The following is an 18695-nucleotide window of genomic DNA, read 5'->3' on the forward strand; positions in this document are numbered from 1 at the left end:
AATTAAGTATATTTTATACCAAACACAATATAAATACTTAATTTAATCTTTATCTTTCAATCTTTATTTTTTAATTTGGGCTTTTAATTTTAGTTTTTCTTCCAAATACAGCCTTTAAGCCTTATATGGTAAAAAATTATACGTTACAAGATGAATAAAAAAATTAAGTTAATTTCCTTATAATGTATTTGCACTAAGGAGAGTACTTTGCTATCCCACGGGAGGTTCCTTAAGAAAATCTAAAGCGAATGACCTATTGTAAAAATGAAAGTAGAACTAAAAATTACATAATGTAAAGATAAATAAAAGAAAAATATTATAGATTGCTGTCTTGATTTTAAGACACCATAACTTGGCTATCTTTTAATGAAAATTTATTTTTATTTTCGGTTGTGTTGACTATTGAACTTTTAAACTTCTTTAATTGTAGTATTTGAATTTTTTTTGTTGTTAAATTTCATTATATCAAAACTTTGTTAGCTATTGTGTATTTGTGTTTGTCGATTTCAATGTTATGACTTTGTGAAATAGTATGGTAGTATTTTTTTGAATTGATTGAAAAAATCGAACAAACCAAACCAAACCAAACCGATTTTAATTGGTTTGGTTTGGTTCGGATGGCTTCGATAAAAAAATCGAACTAAACCGAACTGCAGTTTAATTAGATGATTGGATCGGATGACTTTTCTCTCAAAAACTAAACCAAACCGCACCGTGAACACCCCTACTGAGATTGAAAGAACTCTTTGGAGACAAAGAAAACAAGCTAAAAATCAAAGAATTGAAGAAGAAATTGAAGAGGCAGTGGAAGAAGAATTTGAATTCAACATAGCAGAGAAGCAGAGAATGCAAATCACAATGCTAATGCTCCTTAACTTAGGAGGACCATTGGATCAAGAAAATTGTCAGTTTAGTGGGAGCTCGTAGGAAGATTCGAATTTGTTTATCTCTAATTTCTTACAAATTTGTGACACTGTCAAGATAAATAGTGTCCCGACTGAGGTTTATTGTTTGTTGCTCTTTTCTTTTGCTGTAAGAGATCAGGCTAAGTAGTGGCTGGATAATCAGCGCAAAGAGAGCATAGCCACATGGGAGGACTTGGTCATTAAGTTCCTAAACAAGTTCTTCCCGCCTCAGAGGTTGACTAAGCTCAGAACAGACATTCAGACCTTCAGACAGCACGAAGGAGAGTTCCTCTATGAGGCTTGGGAGAGGTACAAAGAGATGCTCATAAAATGCCCTCCGAACATATTTGCAAACTAGATCCAACTTCAAATATTTTATGATGGGATGACCCCACCTCTCGGTTTTCATTGTACAATTTGGCTGGAGGATCTCTGCATATAAAGAAGACCACTAATGAAGTACTGGAGTTAATTGAAATGGTAGCCAACAATCAATACCTCTATTCCTCTTTTTTCAATTCCACTTCCCAAAACTTCATTCAAACTCACCCAATTCCAATGTAACACCAGCACAAACAAAAGAACATACAAACCCCGCAACTCAATCTAACACAACACATAATAAGATTATATCCAATTTGGATTAGATCGAATCTTAGGCCCTTCCATATTTATTGGTCTGCTTTCTTTGGTTTTTTCTTGTACTCAATCCAGTCAATTCCTATAATATATAATAAAACATATAAGTTGTTAAGGCTCTATGAATGAATTTATGCAAAAAACACTATTTTAAATTAGTATTTACCTGGTTATTCCAATGTACACCGACTATGTTTTCATCGAGAAGTGCCAACCAAAATTTGTTAATTTCATTACTTTCAACCATCTACAGGAACTCATATTTCATTAAAGAAAAAGTGAACATTGGATTAACAAATTCAACTCAAATAACAAAAGTAAAATTAAGAGGACTATGGTGAAGAGGACATATTGTTTCTTTGTCATCATTATTTTGGTTAAGCTTTCTCTAGCCTAAGTTTTGTTACGAAAATTGCTGATACCAACAGAATAGGAAAAATTAAAATGCAAAATGGCTAAAACTAAAATGGCAATTAATAGAGTCTATCATATCTTCAAATGCGGTTAAGTGAAATCACTCATTTCAAGAACCTGGTGAACAATTATCATATAAATTAAAATACAAAATGTCATATACAATACACATCATTGAAACCATGAAATTTAAGTGTTGAACTAAACAAGAACAAATTAGGAACAAATTCTCACCACAATAACTTGGAATGATATGAAAATCAGTTCCACGAGATTTGATAGCTTCAAACGCAACTTCAATTGAAGCGTCCAGAGACTCCCGCTTGTTCGCCTTTCAGATCTCCTCAACCAGCGCCACCGACTCCGTGCCAAAATCGCTCTCTAAGTGCTTCAAGCCACTGGAGCAAAAGCAGAACCAGCGGAAGAACTTGTCATGAAAGACAACACAGAAGCGGAAGATCTAAAGCATTACCTCAATGATCTGATTAGAATCATCACTAAAATACTATCCTGAGAGCTCCATGATCACCTTGTCCTCCATTCATAACTCCACCAGCGTCACATTGATGAGGAGACAATGATGGCAATGGCGGTGGCGATGACATCGAGATTTTAGGGGTTCAGAGAGATCCATCTCACTCTCCCTCGTCCTCTCTCTCAAAGCCTCTTGAATTTTTTTTTTTGATATAGGCTCAGTGAATATTTGTTTGGGTTGGATTTTTTATAATTGATTGAGTTGAGAGTATTATAATAGTAGGAGTTTTTGTTTGTTATTCAAGGAGGTTTTACAAATAGTCAAAAAGAAAATATATAATATGAAAATTTTTAATAATTCCCACTAAAAAATTTCTACAAACAAATAAGAATTTTGTAGTGCGAAATTTATGACGTATATATTCTCTTATAAATTATATAAATTGTCATAGGATAGTAAATGTACTATTTGTTCATAAATTATACTATACTGCCATAATTCACTAAAATTATTGTATTGTCTTTTAACACATAGATTATGATCCTCTACAGCTATATACTCATAAATCTAATATGTAAATAGTGATAGAATAGTAGACTTTCAAAATTGTACATAAAAGCCACTATCCTAACACGATTTACAAATAAATAACTAAAATCCTAATACATTAAATTTTATCAAGTTAAAATCAAATCATTTTTCTAATGCTTTATTTTTAAATAAAATTAATAGAAAAAATACTATAATTTCTTGGAAACTAATATTTGATAGATATTTCTCTTTGACTAATTAATTTCTCTAATATGTTTGACAATATTTACAAAATAGAAAAAATTTCATAATGTTTGTAAGATCTTAATTTAAAAATAAAAGAATTCTTCTAATAATAAAAATTTGGTATCATAGAAGTATCGTTGTATCGTATTGTTCTTTGTTGAATAAAAAAAATTAAAACAATACACTCAAATACAACCAAAAAATAATTAGTCTTTATGAAAAAATAATTAGACAAATTACAACATGTTAAATAAAGTATTAGTTTGTGAGTAATTATAATATTTAATTATTAATTCTGTCAAAAAAAACATTAACATTAGTATCAAAATATATATATATATATATATCAAATGAATTATAGTTTGTTCGTGGGACAATTTTTACATTATTAATTCAAACTTTGTATTATTATTTCATATTTTGTTATTCTAGATTTATGAACGTTGCCTTTTTGTAGGAATGTTGTTCCTAACATATCTCTTTTATATCTTTTTTTTTTACTCAATAAATTCGATTGTTAGATTTCTGGTTATTTATTTTATATAAATAAACGGGCAAATTGATTCTTAAAGAATTCAAGATCGGGTGTTTTGGTCGTCAACAATTTTTTTTTTCAGAAGTTCTCGTGAATTGCTGCCATCGTCACTACAAAAAATTCTGGTTAAAACGGCGGTTTTTTTGGGTATTTATGGCGGTTTGAACCGCCATTATTACCAAGAACGGCGGTTTTAAAAAACGACGTAATTCTGGGCGCCATTCTGGTTATTACGGCGGTTTTCAGAAAACCGTCATAATTTTCAAAGTTAAAACGGCGGTTCAAACCGCCGTAATTTCCAGGATAAAAGCGGCGTTTTTGATTGATTAAAATGGCGTTTTTAAACCGCCATTTTGACCCTAACAAAGTGACGTTTTGTTGGTTAAAACGGCATTTTTGAACCGCCATTTTTACCTTAATAGTGATATTTTTATTGGTTAAAACGACATTTAAAACCGCCGTTTTTATCAGGTTAAAATGGCGTTTCATGTTGTTTAAAATGGCAGTTACAAACCGCCCTTTTTACCGGATAAAAGTGACATTTTTTATCTTTTAAAAATACAATTTTTACTGTTGTTTCTATCATGCTAAACAAATAATTTTTTTATTAAAATTCCACAATAACAAAATCATAATCCATAGACAAAATATTATTTAACTCAGTATTAAACATAATATATAATTTTTTAGTATTACAAATCAAAAGTAATAATTCCTATACAAAATATCAAACTAAGAAATATTATTAGTTCTATTACATTGGGAGTTTTCTTAGAGATGCTCAAAAAGTTTGCAACAGACCCTTCCAACATTTTCATTGTTCATGTCCGTGTGAATAAATATTATCTGCAAAAGAAAATTAAACGTTAGAAATAAATAGTTGCTCAAATAAATAGCAAACTACTAGCATTTTGAAAAGAGAAAACTAAACCAGCAGTCTCACAAGAAATATGCTATTTGATAAGAACTCATTATTAATTAGGAGTAGCTATCTTTTTAACCTCTTTGGCTCCATCTTATTTGTGTGTACCTATCCTTCTCTTAGCTTTCTCAAATAAGGCAATGTAGTTCACAAATGTCTATAACCAGCATTAAAAGACACTCATGGGAGAAAATGGCAAGTAAGGGAAGCAAAATTGGACAGATTCGAAAACTCACGAGGTGGTTTCCTGTCCGCCTCCTTGAGAACCGGTGCTGTAAAAAATTCCAGCAGGCTTTCTTGCTAGTGCCTGTGTACACCATAGGCCTCCAGTTGCAACCAAGAATGCCTTAAACTGAGCAGCCATGAGTCCAAATCTCGTTGGAAATCCAAGCAATAAACCAGCAACCTCAGGTAGCTCATTGGGTGTAATAATCGGCACATCACTCTTTGGAGGTGCTCCCATCTTCCCAAGTACCTCTTCAGGCAGTGTTTCAGGTACCTGCATGTGTTAAAAATATTATAACTGCAGCATGCAAATTCCCAAAAAATTCTCAGAACAATGAGTTCTAAAGAAAAGATTTATAACAAGATAGATTTTTCAATACAAACCTGCTAGAATTTTGCTTCTACTCCTTCCACGGAAGCAGCCCCCTTTTTAATCTCTCGTACTCGTAGAAAAATCGGTTCTAGGATTGGCGCTATACCATGCTTCCGCACGTTCATCTATGTCAAGAAAACAAATTTAACAAGGAAAATAAAGTTGGAACCCAAATTCCTAATTCAAGAGTTATAATAGGTTGGATTTCTGCAGAGAACAACAACTCAGGAATTCAGTAAGCAGAAGAATTAGGTCGAATTTTTCCAACTGTAATCATCCTATTAAAGAGGAGAGGAAAGAGGAGAGTGGCAATAAGTATAGGATAAGGAGAGTTGAGGGTAGTTTTGTAAAATCAATCTAGTTTATTAAAAAATCAAGATGTTTCCAATTTCCTTAATTTCTATGCTTAAATGCCTAACTAATTTTGGACAGGTAGTAAAATATTAAGCAACTTAAGTCACATGCATGCATGTTGAAACAGTTCCTGGAATGTTTGTAGGAACTAATTTCCAAATAGTTTTTAACCACAAATCATGTTTATATAAACTCACTAATAAGCAAGATTAATTTTGCAAAATCATGACTCTTACCCCTTCATCTGCAGGTGCCTGAGCAAAGCTAGCCTTGAGGAAATTCCTCCACTTGTCCTGCAAACCAAAATCTGTTTTCAATGCAATTTAGTGACAACAAAATCGAGCCATGTACTTTGCTGACTAGCCTTAACACGACCAGACCTCAAAACTGCTTACCTTAATATCGACAAAGGTACGATACGAGTGTGACGAAAAGGAGAGCCATTTGATCTCAGACTGCCTCCCTGCGCTACACCGTGATACACCGTCATGATTCAATGTTCATTGCTTCTTAAAAAGCTAACTCTGCAATTTTAATCAGACATTGGCAGCGTATATGAGGGGTAACTACCAATCTTAGTATTGTTCTTTTTAGAATTCTTCAAGTCCTTTCTGTTCAGGATGTTAATTTGCTTAATATTTTGAATTACACACTCAAGTGAACATGTTGCTTCCACTATCATGATGTTGCTAACTAATTAGCTATAAGTTTAGAAAGTATAAGGTTATTTAATGCATACATGAACAAAATATAGGGAATTAGTATACAAAAGCAAGATGAAGTTTTAATATAAGGTGGTCTCGTGCAATTATATAGAAGACAGGCTCAAGTAACTTGCAAAAATCATAGTTACTAAGTACTACATTAATGGTTTAATAACTTATGCGACAGAGAACACTATAACCTGGTCAAGAACAGGGCCACAGAGAGATCCATAATCATCAATTCTGGTATGGTAAAAGGAGCTGTAGAATGTGAGTCTTGTTCTTGGTGCAACTGCTTTGAACTTGAAGCTCACTGTTCTGAAGTTTCCCTTCCCTTCAGATTTGAAGGGAACTTTGACCCTTTCCTATTAACAATTTTGTAGATTAGAAGAGTCTTGGACATTAGCCTTATGATTTTTTAACATGATATAGATAGCCGAATTAGTTACCTGCAAAATGAAGCATTGTATAACACAAGCAATGGTTTAGCTTGGCTGTTACTTGTTTGGAAAACTAAATTGTCTCATCGTATAATTTAAAATGGATAATATAACCATTTTGATGGTTGAAAAATTTATTAACAAAAATGATCCAAATACTAATTTATTAACAAAATTGTATACGTGATACATTATTGGTTGTGCAGAAGTTTGAAATCTTCCTAAAGTTGCAATTTAAATTTGTTGCGTCAATCGGAATTAATAAGACAAAAAATGACCAATTCTAAACAAACAAAGCATAAGACAAAGAAAAGTAACCTTCAAGACAGCTACCACATGAAGTCAATGGCTAAACTTGCTGACACAGTTAAGCTGAAACGAGCATGCATATATCAAAGAAAAGAAGCAGAAACGAGCATGCATGAGTATGGAGAGCAGAGCAGCACACATCACATATAACAAACAAACAAAATCAGAGAGGGAGAGCCAGCTGTATATGAAGGATAATTCCCTCACCTCTAACCTCTCACCCAATCCCTCCACTCCACGTGTCTCTCCAATGTATATCCTGAATTTCAAAGATCATCAACTGCCAAATTAAATTTATCTCCAATTTTCCCAGAAGTTATATCCAAATACCAAAGCATATAACACCATTATTATAATAAAGGCTATGCATTACTTATGAGTACGTGGACTTGGAATTAGATTTGGATATGGATATAACTCTCATTGCTTTTCCTCAAGACCAAATATAAATTAATAAATTACAAAAAAAAGAGACCACTTTTGCTTGTATCCTTTTTCTTATGTCACAAAGTGCAAAGCATAAACATGAATGAACTTATGAAATAAAAGCTACAAAGAGTTGACAAGTAATAGAATGTTAGAAATTTACTAGGGAAAGTACATTTTCTTCTATTTATAAAGTATGTGAAATATTTTATCAAAAACCTCAATAGAAACGATAATATATATAAATAGAAAACAAATACTTTTATTGAAAAAAGTAAAAAGCAAAGACTTTTGAACTTTTGACTACATAAATGAAAACTTTTAAAAACATTTCTTTTTTTTTAAATGTCTTCAATTCTTTACAACACTTATTAGCAAAATGCTAACAATTTTTTTTAAATATTTCAAGAGTAAGTAATAAGTTAAATATTTAACAAAAATTTACAAAATCATATTCAAATAAACACAAGGTGGTAGACAGGAAACTGAGTTTTCAGTGGCAAAAAGGAAAAAAGAAAAGCACTAGTCTTTGTGCACATACACAAGAGGGTGAGTAAGTTGTTAGTGACCATAATCTTGGTATTTTGTCACTGAAGCATCAAGAAGCTGAACACCGTAGTAGTTCCCAATATCTCCTTGCCTTGATTGTATTATCTTCAAAGACTAAATATCAACTTAGTAGATATTGATATTACAAGTGCATTTAGTGAAAAAGTCTATTTTCCTGCTATGCATTATTTATAAGCAATGGAAGTGATTTTCAAAAATCAAAATCAACTTCCTTACAAGCCACTCTACAACCTATTTCAAACCTCAACCAATTCATTCTTTAATTGCATCTATTAGAGGATTAATGTAGAAGAAGCTGTCAAAGAGCTATGCAGCAATTACTCAACCACTTTCTAATATTTCACCATAAAGAAAAATACAAAAATAATAACTGAATTTTCCACGAAGCATTGGCATAGATAATGTCTAGAAATATGTCAAACAAATAATGACTGCAAAAATAAGATATAACAGCTGATCTTAGACAACCAATAGAGTATAAAACTTACCTTTAGAAGTTCATAGATATAATATCGAATATCATAATCTGACAGGGTGGGGTAGAGCACTTTAAAATCAGTGTTATTGACATATTCAAATATAAGGCTTGGGGTCTTTGATTGCTGGTCCCTAACAATGTCAAGCAGCTTTATAACATTGGGACCTCCACAAAGATTATGCAATATTTTGATCTCCCTCTTTAACTGCAACCAGAATAACAACTTATAAGATGTACAAACTTATATATACAACCAGAATATTGGAAAGGGTAAAATCTTACAGGTTTGAAATTAGAAATTTAATAACAAACTAAATGAACTACTGGACCAAAGTTGGCCATTGAAGCCCCGGCACAGCATTCATTGCCATATGAGGATGGAATGAAGTGAAAAAGTATACTGAAACTGAAAACAGCAGTGTTGCTTTAAATTAAAAATAGCAGTCATATTAGTTAATACAAACTGCAATAGGTGTAGGGATTGGAATTGGATTCACCTTTTTCTTCTTGACGAGTTTGAGGATCTTGATGATGCATTTTTCATTATCGGTGGAGTGAACGCCCTCAAAGACCTCAATATATTTCCCTCTTCCCACCTTCCTCACAACCTCGTAGTCATCTTGCTCCCTGCAACTCATGAACACAGTTTTTTAAACAGATATTAAATAAACAAAATAGGAAATAGGAAATGAAATAAAAGTATTAATAATAATAAATATGATTATTGTTATCCCCACTGGACGGTGAGACTATAAGCACATAGTGGAACAAATTCAGAACTGATAAAGCATGAAAGAATCAACTCAAGGAACTAAAACAAACTGTTAACTAAAAGCATTAAGTTTCAGGCACAAATAATCCAATAAAACAACAAAATTACCGCAACTCCATTCTCCGCAGCATCGGGCGCTTCATCATCATCATCATTATGAATTGTTTCAACGATCCCTTCCTCAGAAACCCTAGCTCAGTAGTTGTAGTTGCCATTTCGCAAAATCTATCATGTATTTTGAAATTTTGGATCAATAATTCAAGAAATCGAAAGAATTAGAGTAAAATATTTTCAAGAGAACAGAGGAAAAGAGGGAGAAGAACCAAACTCGCGAGCTTGTGGGAGGAGAATCTCTCATAGCACATTAGCTCGATGGATGAGATTGACGGCGTAGGAGAATGCCACCGGAGGAGATCATTGCAGTAAGAGATGCCGCTGGAGGAGACCGTCGCAGGAGGAGGTTGTCGTTAGAGGAGAGGTCACCAGAGAAGATCACCGCTGAGGAAAAAGTCGCCAAATGAGGTCGTCGTTGGAGGAGATCGTCGCCGGAAGAGATCGGTAAGAGATGGTCGTCGCCGGAGGAGATCGGTAAGAGAAGGTCGTCACAGAGAAGATCCCTCTGGCAGCGATTCAAACTTTGCGTTTCAACGAAAAATGAGAATTGGATTAGGGTTAGGCTATTTTATATAGAAGTGATAATGGCGTTTTAAAACCGCCAAAATCAACAGAAACCGCCACCAAATACAATTCAATTATGGCAACAATGAAAAACGTCATAATACCCGGGTATTAGGGCAGTTTTACAAAACCGCCGTAATATTTATGCCATTTTATGTCTCTTTTTTTGTAGTGCATACAGATTGGTCCGTCCATCGTTTATTTAATTAAAAGGAATCAAACGTGTCTTAGAGTAGTGTCTTTGTTGGAGACTTTATTGTGTTATAATAAAATTAATTAAGGATTTATTTTTCCAAGCATATTAAAAATTTAATTGTGAGCAACATATAGACCAATTTGGGTAGTAAAAGTAATTTTGGAATGGAAAAAATTTGGTAACAAACAATTTTTAGCCATAATTAGCCAAAATTTTTCATAATTTACTTCATTTATATAACTTAATAATATTTTAATTTTTTATTTTACTCTCTTATCCATAGTTGTCAGAACCGAACCGGTGATCGAACCGGTCAAGTTACTGGGTCACTGGGTCATTGGTTCAACCGGTGGGTCACTGGTTGAACCGATAGAACCGGTCGTACGCTGAATCCATGTTTAAAAGAATAAGAAAAATAAAAAATCATTCACCTTTTGTTATATATATTGTTTGTCATAGTATTATTGAAGAATAAGCTTGGCACAGTGGCAAGGAGAAGCTGCACATTCACGCGATCACGGGTTCGACCCGCAGGTGCACCATAGACCCGCGACAGGTTTAGTGTAATTTGAGACGCGAACCGGCCGGTTTTCAACGGGTTTGACCCCCGTTGACCGGTTCGAAAGCTGATGCGGTCCAATCTTCAAACCAAACCGGCCAGACCACCAGTTCACTGGTTTTCTGGTCGAACCGACCGATCCGGTCCGGTTCTGATAACTATGCTCTTATCAATCTACTTATCATATTCTTATCAATTCCACTTATTAATGATATTAATTATAATATCATATCCCTAACTATTAGACATTCTTATAACTACTATTTAATATTTCTTTTTATAATTTGAATGTTATAATGTCATATGATTCTCTCTCCCATGCTTAATAAATAGACCCCGAAAGAATGACATCTTTGGAGAGAGGTTCAAATCTTAGATTTAAGAATACAATAATGACTAATAACAATTAAAAACGGTAATAATATTCATTAAATAATTTTAATTGTAATTGATTTTTATTTCTTTTAATTCATTTATTATTATTGCAATCATTAACAAATGTGAAAGCTTGGTTTAATAGATTTTTCATTGTTAATCTGGATCATGAAGTTTGTTTATTTCCTCTAGCTAAAAACCACAACTCTATTTCAATTACAAGCACAATTAGAATAGGCCAAGGAAATTTACAAGAAGGAGTTGAAGAATAATTTGAACAATAGACAAACTCACCCGATGAGATTATTGTCCGTCAATCAATTTTCGAGAATATGAAAAACCACACTAGCTTTGATGAGATATGGCAATAAACTGATTTATTTTTTTATGTGCATCTATAATTATACTGTATTAACTAAGTTCATACACATAGCATTCATAAGTTCATATACATAACATCCATAATTACATACAACTAACATCTAAAAATTAAATTCATGTTTATTAGATATTACATCCATACACATATTATTTTTTAGTTATTGCATACATAACTATCAAATTAACACAGATGTTTTTAAATTTTTTCATAATTGAATTTAAAAAAATGTCAAATTCTTAAATTAATTTATTCAATCGATAAATTTACTCATAACATCTATAAATTCATATGCATAACATCGATAATTTCATATTAATAACATCCATAATTTTGTACTCATAATATTCATAATTTCATACATATGATGTCTATAATTAATAAATTTTTATAATTAATATTACTAAATTTTAAACTATGCGTCTTATTGTATTTTTCAAATTATCTCATATGTGCACTAATAGGTCATAATTTTAATTATTTTAATATTTTTTATTTAATATTCATATTATTTATTGTTTATTGATTTTAATATGATGAGTTAATAATTATTTTTAAAAATTTATTTTTAATTTTTGTTTATATTTTTATTTTTTAATAATTTATATGTAAAATATGAGTTGTACAGTAGAAGTTGTTAAAATTTTTAAATTTAAGCTCCATAATTTCTGCAGAAAAATTATATTTTAATGGATAATAATGTGATTGAGGAATTTTAGAGATTTAATTTGGAAGAAACTGAAATTGATTTTGCAAAGAACATTAATGTCTCCAAGCACGCAGAAAAATGGTAAGTGATAAGGAGAGTAAGTGATAAGAAGGTGTATATCACTTGCTTATAAAGAGAATGAGAATTTTTATGATATTTTTATATTGTAATGAATCTTTAGCTACTTAGCATCACTCTTTTGGAATATATGTAGAGAATAAGAATTTACTGAAAATCAATTTATCCGATCTAATTTTTTTTAGTGTCAATGTGGGTGTTTATTATTTCCATATAGATTGTGTTAGGTTATTCAGTGTTTTCATTTTTGTATGTAAATTATACTAGACTATCGAGTTTATCTACACTTTCGTTAACCCATTGCCCTTTTTGTTGTTCGTGTGTTAAAGAATAATGTTGGATTTATAAGTAAATAATGGTACAGAATCATACTTTGTATGTCTTTTTTTAAATCACACTACTTTATCATGATTTATGTGTTTAAAAGGAAGTATAGTATTTCATGATAAATTGTGATAGAGGAAGTATAGGGAGTCAATACATGTGCCGTACAATGCATACATTGGAGGTTAATTTCAAATTAAAATTAAATTATGGGTAATGAATTAATTTTGAAATTATTCTAATTTGAATTTTGAAAGAAAATAGGATTAGGAGCAGTTATAGGATCACAACAAAGACGTCAGTTGCTCAATACGATATCATCTCCGTTTCTCATCGGAAACTACTTTTCCATCCGTCACCGACCGTCGTCGGACTCTCCTCCCACCGGCGTCATCGTCCGCACAGGCCCTCGTCTAGCACCACCTACCCGTTGTTTGTTCGATATGCGTGGCACCGCAACAACCCAGACATCCAGCGAGGACAGCGCGTAGCCGTGTGTTTCTTCTTCTCGATGTCGACGTCGCAATTAAAAGGGGTCTCAAGTGTGCTTGCTCTTCCACCCCCGTCACCCCGGAGTTCATTAATGAAGTGCAATGTGGCTGAACCGGTGGTTTCTGTTCCATCTTCCGGCAGTAATGAGATTTCATCAAATCCAAATGAAAACGTAGATGACCCTCTCGTCGTCGAGGTTGAGCAATCGACTAAGGTGAGCAACTTTATGTACGAAACACTTTTCAATGGATGGTCATTTTTAGTTGAATTGGAAGTTTAGACTCAATGCAAGTGGCGTGTTTAATTTTATATTTTTAATACGTAATCAAATGCATCACAAACATTCATGATTCAACCAAACTTGTGATGGTTTTATATTCATGGTATTCTTATATGTATGGGGAATTTGATTAACTATAATAACCATGGCATATTGATGTGTCTCTGGATGAAAATACTTCTGAGTTGGACTATTTTCTATGAATATATGAATTTGAATATACTCCCTCATAACCAAAATTCAATTGCATGTATACAATGTTAGTTCGCTATAGTTGGAGACCGTGCTTCTGAAATATGTAATCACCCATGTTGCTGTGCAGGATGCCCATAGGTCCCCTAGAACCTTAGAAGTGAGGTATCTTGAATTTGAGTTGTAGCCAATGGTATTATATTTAGGAAGGATATATTTTGAAAATGAAAAGAAAAAATGCAAGAGTTATCAATTGATGCTTTACCTAATTTGCTTCCTGCATATTAGGATTAGAATATATGTATATAGTTATGCATGATGCTCAATGTATGAATAAAGAAAGCAACTCTTAAAAGTAAGAATAGGCACCATTGGCTTTGAAACCGAGGACAGAACTATGTGTATGGTAGTTGTACCTAATGCATGTTCAGCTATATGACGTTCAGTGTCAACGTGAAAAAGAGTATGTAGTAGTTACAATAATTATATAATAGGTAAAATGAAATAATTGATTCAATTACCATGATTGTCATTTCAATGCCTTTATTTTAAAGCTAAAATTGGCAAGATGAATGACTTGACTTATACTTTTTTGTCGTATTTTTTGTGCTGGTTAGTGAGGTTTCATATACATGATATTGAATAAAAATTTATCTTTTTTTTTTAGATTTTTGTGTTTATTTTGGAAGTGCAGGACACGCAATTGTCGGATATTACTGAGGTAGGAAGTGACGAGGTTTGGACTCTAGTTTAAATTTGTGCAGTCAGGATCCGCATGTTTGATTTCATCATTAATGGCATTGTTTTTTTCTGATACGTAGTTATGGGATCATGGTTGCCTTGAGAAAGATGAAATGCCAAGAGTTGGAATGCGGTTTGCGCAGTTGCAACTAGCTCATGATTTCTATGTTATCTACGCAAAGAAAGTTGGATTTGCAACTAAGATCAAGATGACAACATTTGACAAGAGCACAAAGGAACCCGTTAACCAGGCTATCCACTGTAATCGGGACCGCATCCGCGGGTCTCGTGTCAAAGCACCAACGCGGAAGAATCCGATTTCAGCCGCTGGGTGCAAGGCAAGAATATATGTGAAATTTGATAAGGAGAAGCAAGAGTGGCTTTTCTTAGGGGTGGCAAAACGGGTCGAGTTGGGGCGGACCGGCCCGCTTTGCCACCCCTAGCTTTTCTTCAAGGTTGAGTTGAGGCACTCGCACTCATGTTGGGTGAAAAAGACAGTGCACTACCATGAGTATAGGCAGCTGATCATGCATGCGAAGTGCGTGATTGAGAATAATGATGAGGCTGGGATTCGACCAAACAAGACATTCCTAGCTTTGGTAAATGAGGCTGGGGGCCCGTCAAATCTGGGATTCTCAGAAAAGGATTTAAGAAACTATATTACAGCAAGACTCCGAACCAGCAATGTGAATGCGGATGTTAGGGAGATGATGAACTATTTCATGAGAATGAAGGACATCACTCCGAACTTCTTCTATGCTGTGAAATTGGAGGACGAGTGTAGATTTAGGAGTGCAGTTTGGGTGGATGCAAGGTGCAGGGCTTCCTATGAATACTACGAAGACGTCGTGTCATTTGATAGCACTTACAGTACAAACAGGTACCAGGTGGTGTTGTTGGTTTTTTTGGTATTTTTTTTCGTGCAGTCGTGACTGGAAATTCTTAAATGTGGTTGTTTATGTGTGTAGGCATGAATTACCGTTCGTGTCGTCCGTTGGTGTCAACCACCATGGTAAGTTGACCCTCCTTGGTTGTGCGTTGTTGGGAAACGAGGAAATTCCAAGTTATGAGTGGGTTTTCAGCCAATGGGTGACGTGCATGGGAGCTGCTCTACAGAGCATCATCACCGATCAATGCAGATCCATGTTCGGTGCGATTAGAAAGGCGTTACCCAATACACGTCACTGTTGGTGCATCTAGAACATCATGAAGAAGTTACTGCATAAGCTTGGAGGTTATCGCCGGTACGGAGAGTTGTATGCCGACCTCAGGGACATTGTGTTCAACTCTCGGACGGTGGAGTCATTCGAGGGAAAATGGTCTGAATTTATAGAGGACTACAATCTACATGACAACACATGGCTGTCGGGTTCGTTATTGTACACTTACGTTACGCTTTATAATGAATAATTATTCGGTAGCTGGCTTTATCTGTTGTGTAATAATAAGTTCAGTAAAAGGTTTCTTATGTAAGAACTGTGTTTTTTCTGTAGATCTTTATGACGATCGACACATGTGAGTTCCTATATTCTTCAAGGGTGAATTTTGGGTTGCCATGAGGAGTACGCAAAGGAGTAAGAGCATGCACGTATTCTATGGTGGATTCTTACACAGCAGGACTAGCTTGGTCCAATTTGTTCACGAATACGATAATGTGTTTGGAGTCAAGGAGTAGAGGAAATTGGAGGATGATGCAGTAGACTCGAGGGGGGTTATCCCTTATGCAACGAGCTCGCCTATGGAGAGACAATTTCAGTAGAAGTACACTACTAGCATGTTTAGGGATGTTCAAATTTAGTTTGTGAAAAAGGCTGATTGCAGAGTATCTGTAGTTACTGAAGATGGGCCAGTGGTATGCATGAAGGTGGAGGAGGAAAAATTAATCCTTTGATACTATGTTCTGTGTTCCGTACGATATCCACTTTGATCGTTCCACACAGGAGGTTCGTTGTGAGTGCAATCTTTTTGAGAGTTCAGGTGTGTTGTGCTGTTACTGTCTTGCAGTTTTTCATTCGTATAAAGTGTATAAAGTACCTACCTGCTATGTTCTCCCTCGATGGAGCAAGAAAATAAAGCGCAAGCATACTTATATCAAGAGCAGTCACGACATCAGTCGGTCGGATGTGAGTCATAATGCATTCAGGGGATTATGTGCACACTTCTACAACATTGCTCAAGAGTTCGTCAATGACGACGACGAAACAGCATTGTTGCATGCTGCTCTAGAAGAAACAAGGGCCAAGTTGACTGAGCACCGTGCCAAGAAGAGGTTCGAGGGCGTGGCGGAGACCCACACCAGCATTGGCTCACAAAATTCAAATGTTGTCGGTGTTGTCGACATACAAGGCTCATCGTTGGTCACTACAAAGGGCCGGTCAAAGAGTAAAAGGCTTGGAGCTGCCCTGAAAAAGTCCTTCAAGAAATCTGGTCGGAGGAAAAACAAGAATGCTTCCCCGGTACATGTTTGTGTCAATCTGACTTCAACTAGTTATTCGATATAGGACTATGCTATAAGTTGATTGTTGTCATTTTTTGTGTCGTTTAGCAGGTGGTTCGTTCAAATGCATATCCAGATACAAACTTTGGTGATCTTGTTGGCCGAAATGCACCTGAACAAGTTGGAAGCTTCATGTCTTTGCTAACCTCCTTCGACAAAAGTTAGAATATGTTAGACATGGGTGTGCTTGCGTTTATTTTTCATCTCGATGTACATATGATTTCGATTGGCATTCATGTATTACGGGGGGTAGATGAAGTGGGTGAGATTATGTTATAAAGATATAGTTTACAGGGTTGTATGCAGTTGTTGCATGAATCTATACCTGATTTATTTCAATGAACAATTCTAATTTGCTGCGAATGAACCATTTTAACATGCTGTATTGTGTATGACATCTTACTAGTATGTTAACATGGATGTTCGATTCAATAGAGCATCGGATGTTTATTTAAAGCTGTTCATATATACTTATTTTAGAATAGTAAACGTGTATATGGGTGATCAGTTTCGAGTATTTTAAATTGGATGCTCGATTCAGTAGGATATCAGATGTTTATTATCCCTGGTATCTCAGATGGTTATTCTGGATAGTTTGGGTGTATTGTGGTTGATATATTAGTAGTATTTTTACCTTGAATGTTCGAACTTGTGTGATAGCGGATGGTTACTTCTTCTTATACGTAGATGGTTACATAAAATTGTCTTGGCTTATTGTGTGTGATGTTATACAAGAATTTTACTCTGGATGTTCGATTCAATAGGAAACCGGATGTTTAATCCTATTGTTAACTGAATGGTTATTGTTAACCAATAGATTTTATGTGCTTAGCTATTTTCTTAAAATAGAATCAGAGTAGTTAGAGAACTAAACATGTTCATCCTATATCTTCTACCAAGACTCCAATAGTGAAAAAACATATACACCTAAACCCATAAACACATAAGTTAAGAAAGGTTTCTGTGGTCTTAAGACTAAGTACAATTATTGCTTTCTCTGTTTCTGGTTCTTTCTCACAGGTTGTTCTCCGACCCGTTTCATCAATGTCCTCGTATTTGATATCGTGAATGGTGATTTAACCTCCTTTTTCTTGTTTCTTGTAGGGTTATGGCACGCACGTTTTTCATTTTGTTCCAACAAAGTTCGCACCTGTTCGATTGATTTGTTGTGTGCTCCCATGACAATATCCAGCATGAGATGAACTCTCAAAGCAAGAAGCATATCCTGTGTGGTATTTTCATGATGAGTGTGATGATCGAATTGTGTAACAAACATGAACCGAAAATTACAAATCTAAAACTGAGCGACTGAGTAACTTACATCGTGCCATTCATGTAGTCTACAATTTTTAGTCCATAACTCCATAAATTTAATGAGAAAGATGCCACAATCCCAACTACATAATTAAGTATAGTCCAGTCAGTATGATATCAATGTTACAGCAATTGCTAAACCATAAATTTGTTAAGTGTGTCGATTACTTATACTTACCCGTTTGGTTGCATGGGGACTGAGGCATATGCAATACTTGGGCCATTCGTAGTATGTCCGTAAGTTGGGATAGCCATTTTGGCCATATCTTCAATCAGTCGTCCCTGTAAAATACTCAACTATATTTCGTCAGTTGTTAATGTTATTTATCGATGCATACATAAACAACGCACATGTGGTGTCTTAGCTTACCGCATATGCATCTAGTTTCCTCCTTTCATCAGTGGGTTCCTCATATTTCAGACTATCAATTACCAACACCCCTTTTTCCTGCCACATCAAAAGCATACAGCCACCAGTGTCCTTCTCAACACATTGGAATAAACCATTGCAAAAAGAAATCACAAATCACAACACGTTTAACTATTAACCGCATGGAGTAAGA

At 34.3% G+C, this 18695-nt stretch overlaps 2 protein-coding genes and 1 long non-coding RNA gene across 7 annotated transcripts; 1 reads left to right on the top strand and 2 right to left on the bottom strand.

Annotated features, from left to right (window-relative positions):
• On the bottom strand, positions 1364-2695 carry LOC110271791. The gene is made up of 3 exons (XR_002362483.1): positions 2465-2695; positions 1711-2430; positions 1364-1626 (listed from the first exon to the last, which is right to left on the bottom strand). It is a non-coding gene; the product is annotated as an uncharacterized LOC110271791 (long non-coding RNA).
• LOC107632886 (casein kinase II subunit alpha-like) lies at positions 4367-9991 on the bottom strand. Of its 5 annotated transcripts, none has more exons than XR_001618714.2 (10): positions 9427-9436; positions 9044-9173; positions 8829-8952; positions 8040-8751; positions 7280-7331; positions 6015-6688; positions 5856-5912; positions 5277-5390; positions 4904-5166; positions 4367-4591 (listed from the first exon to the last, which is right to left on the bottom strand). XR_001618714.2 is itself a non-coding variant. In XM_021123160.1 (10 exons), the coding sequence occupies exons 2-7, from the start codon at positions 9531-9533 to the stop codon at positions 5884-5886; spliced, it is 708 nt and encodes a 235-aa protein (XP_020978819.1). In that variant the 5' UTR covers positions 9534-9543; positions 9647-9991; the 3' UTR covers positions 4367-4591; positions 4904-5166; positions 5277-5390; positions 5856-5883. The 5 variants fall into 5 exon arrangements, 4 of the variants coding, with proteins under 4 accessions (XP_020978819.1, XP_020978814.1, XP_016192032.1 ...); XM_021123160.1 differs by lacking the exons at positions 7280-7331; positions 8829-8952 and adding an exon at positions 9647-9991 and having other exon boundaries at positions 5856-5926; positions 6015-6082; positions 6524-6688; positions 8557-8751; positions 9427-9543; XM_021123155.1 differs by lacking the exons at positions 7280-7331; positions 8829-8952 and adding an exon at positions 9647-9990 and having other exon boundaries at positions 6015-6082; positions 6524-6688; positions 8557-8751; positions 9427-9543.
• Positions 14849-16983, top strand: LOC107610311 (protein FAR1-RELATED SEQUENCE 5-like). Its single transcript, XM_016312378.1, has 4 exons — positions 14849-15201; positions 15290-15471; positions 16326-16777; positions 16870-16983. The coding sequence occupies exons 1-4, from the start codon at positions 14849-14851 to the stop codon at positions 16981-16983; spliced, it is 1101 nt and encodes a 366-aa protein (XP_016167864.1).

The sequence above is a fragment of the Arachis ipaensis genome, chromosome B01, assembly GCF_000816755.2.
Source record: "Arachis ipaensis cultivar K30076 chromosome B01, Araip1.1, whole genome shotgun sequence".
Classification (NCBI taxonomy): domain Eukaryota; kingdom Viridiplantae; phylum Streptophyta; class Magnoliopsida; order Fabales; family Fabaceae; genus Arachis; species Arachis ipaensis.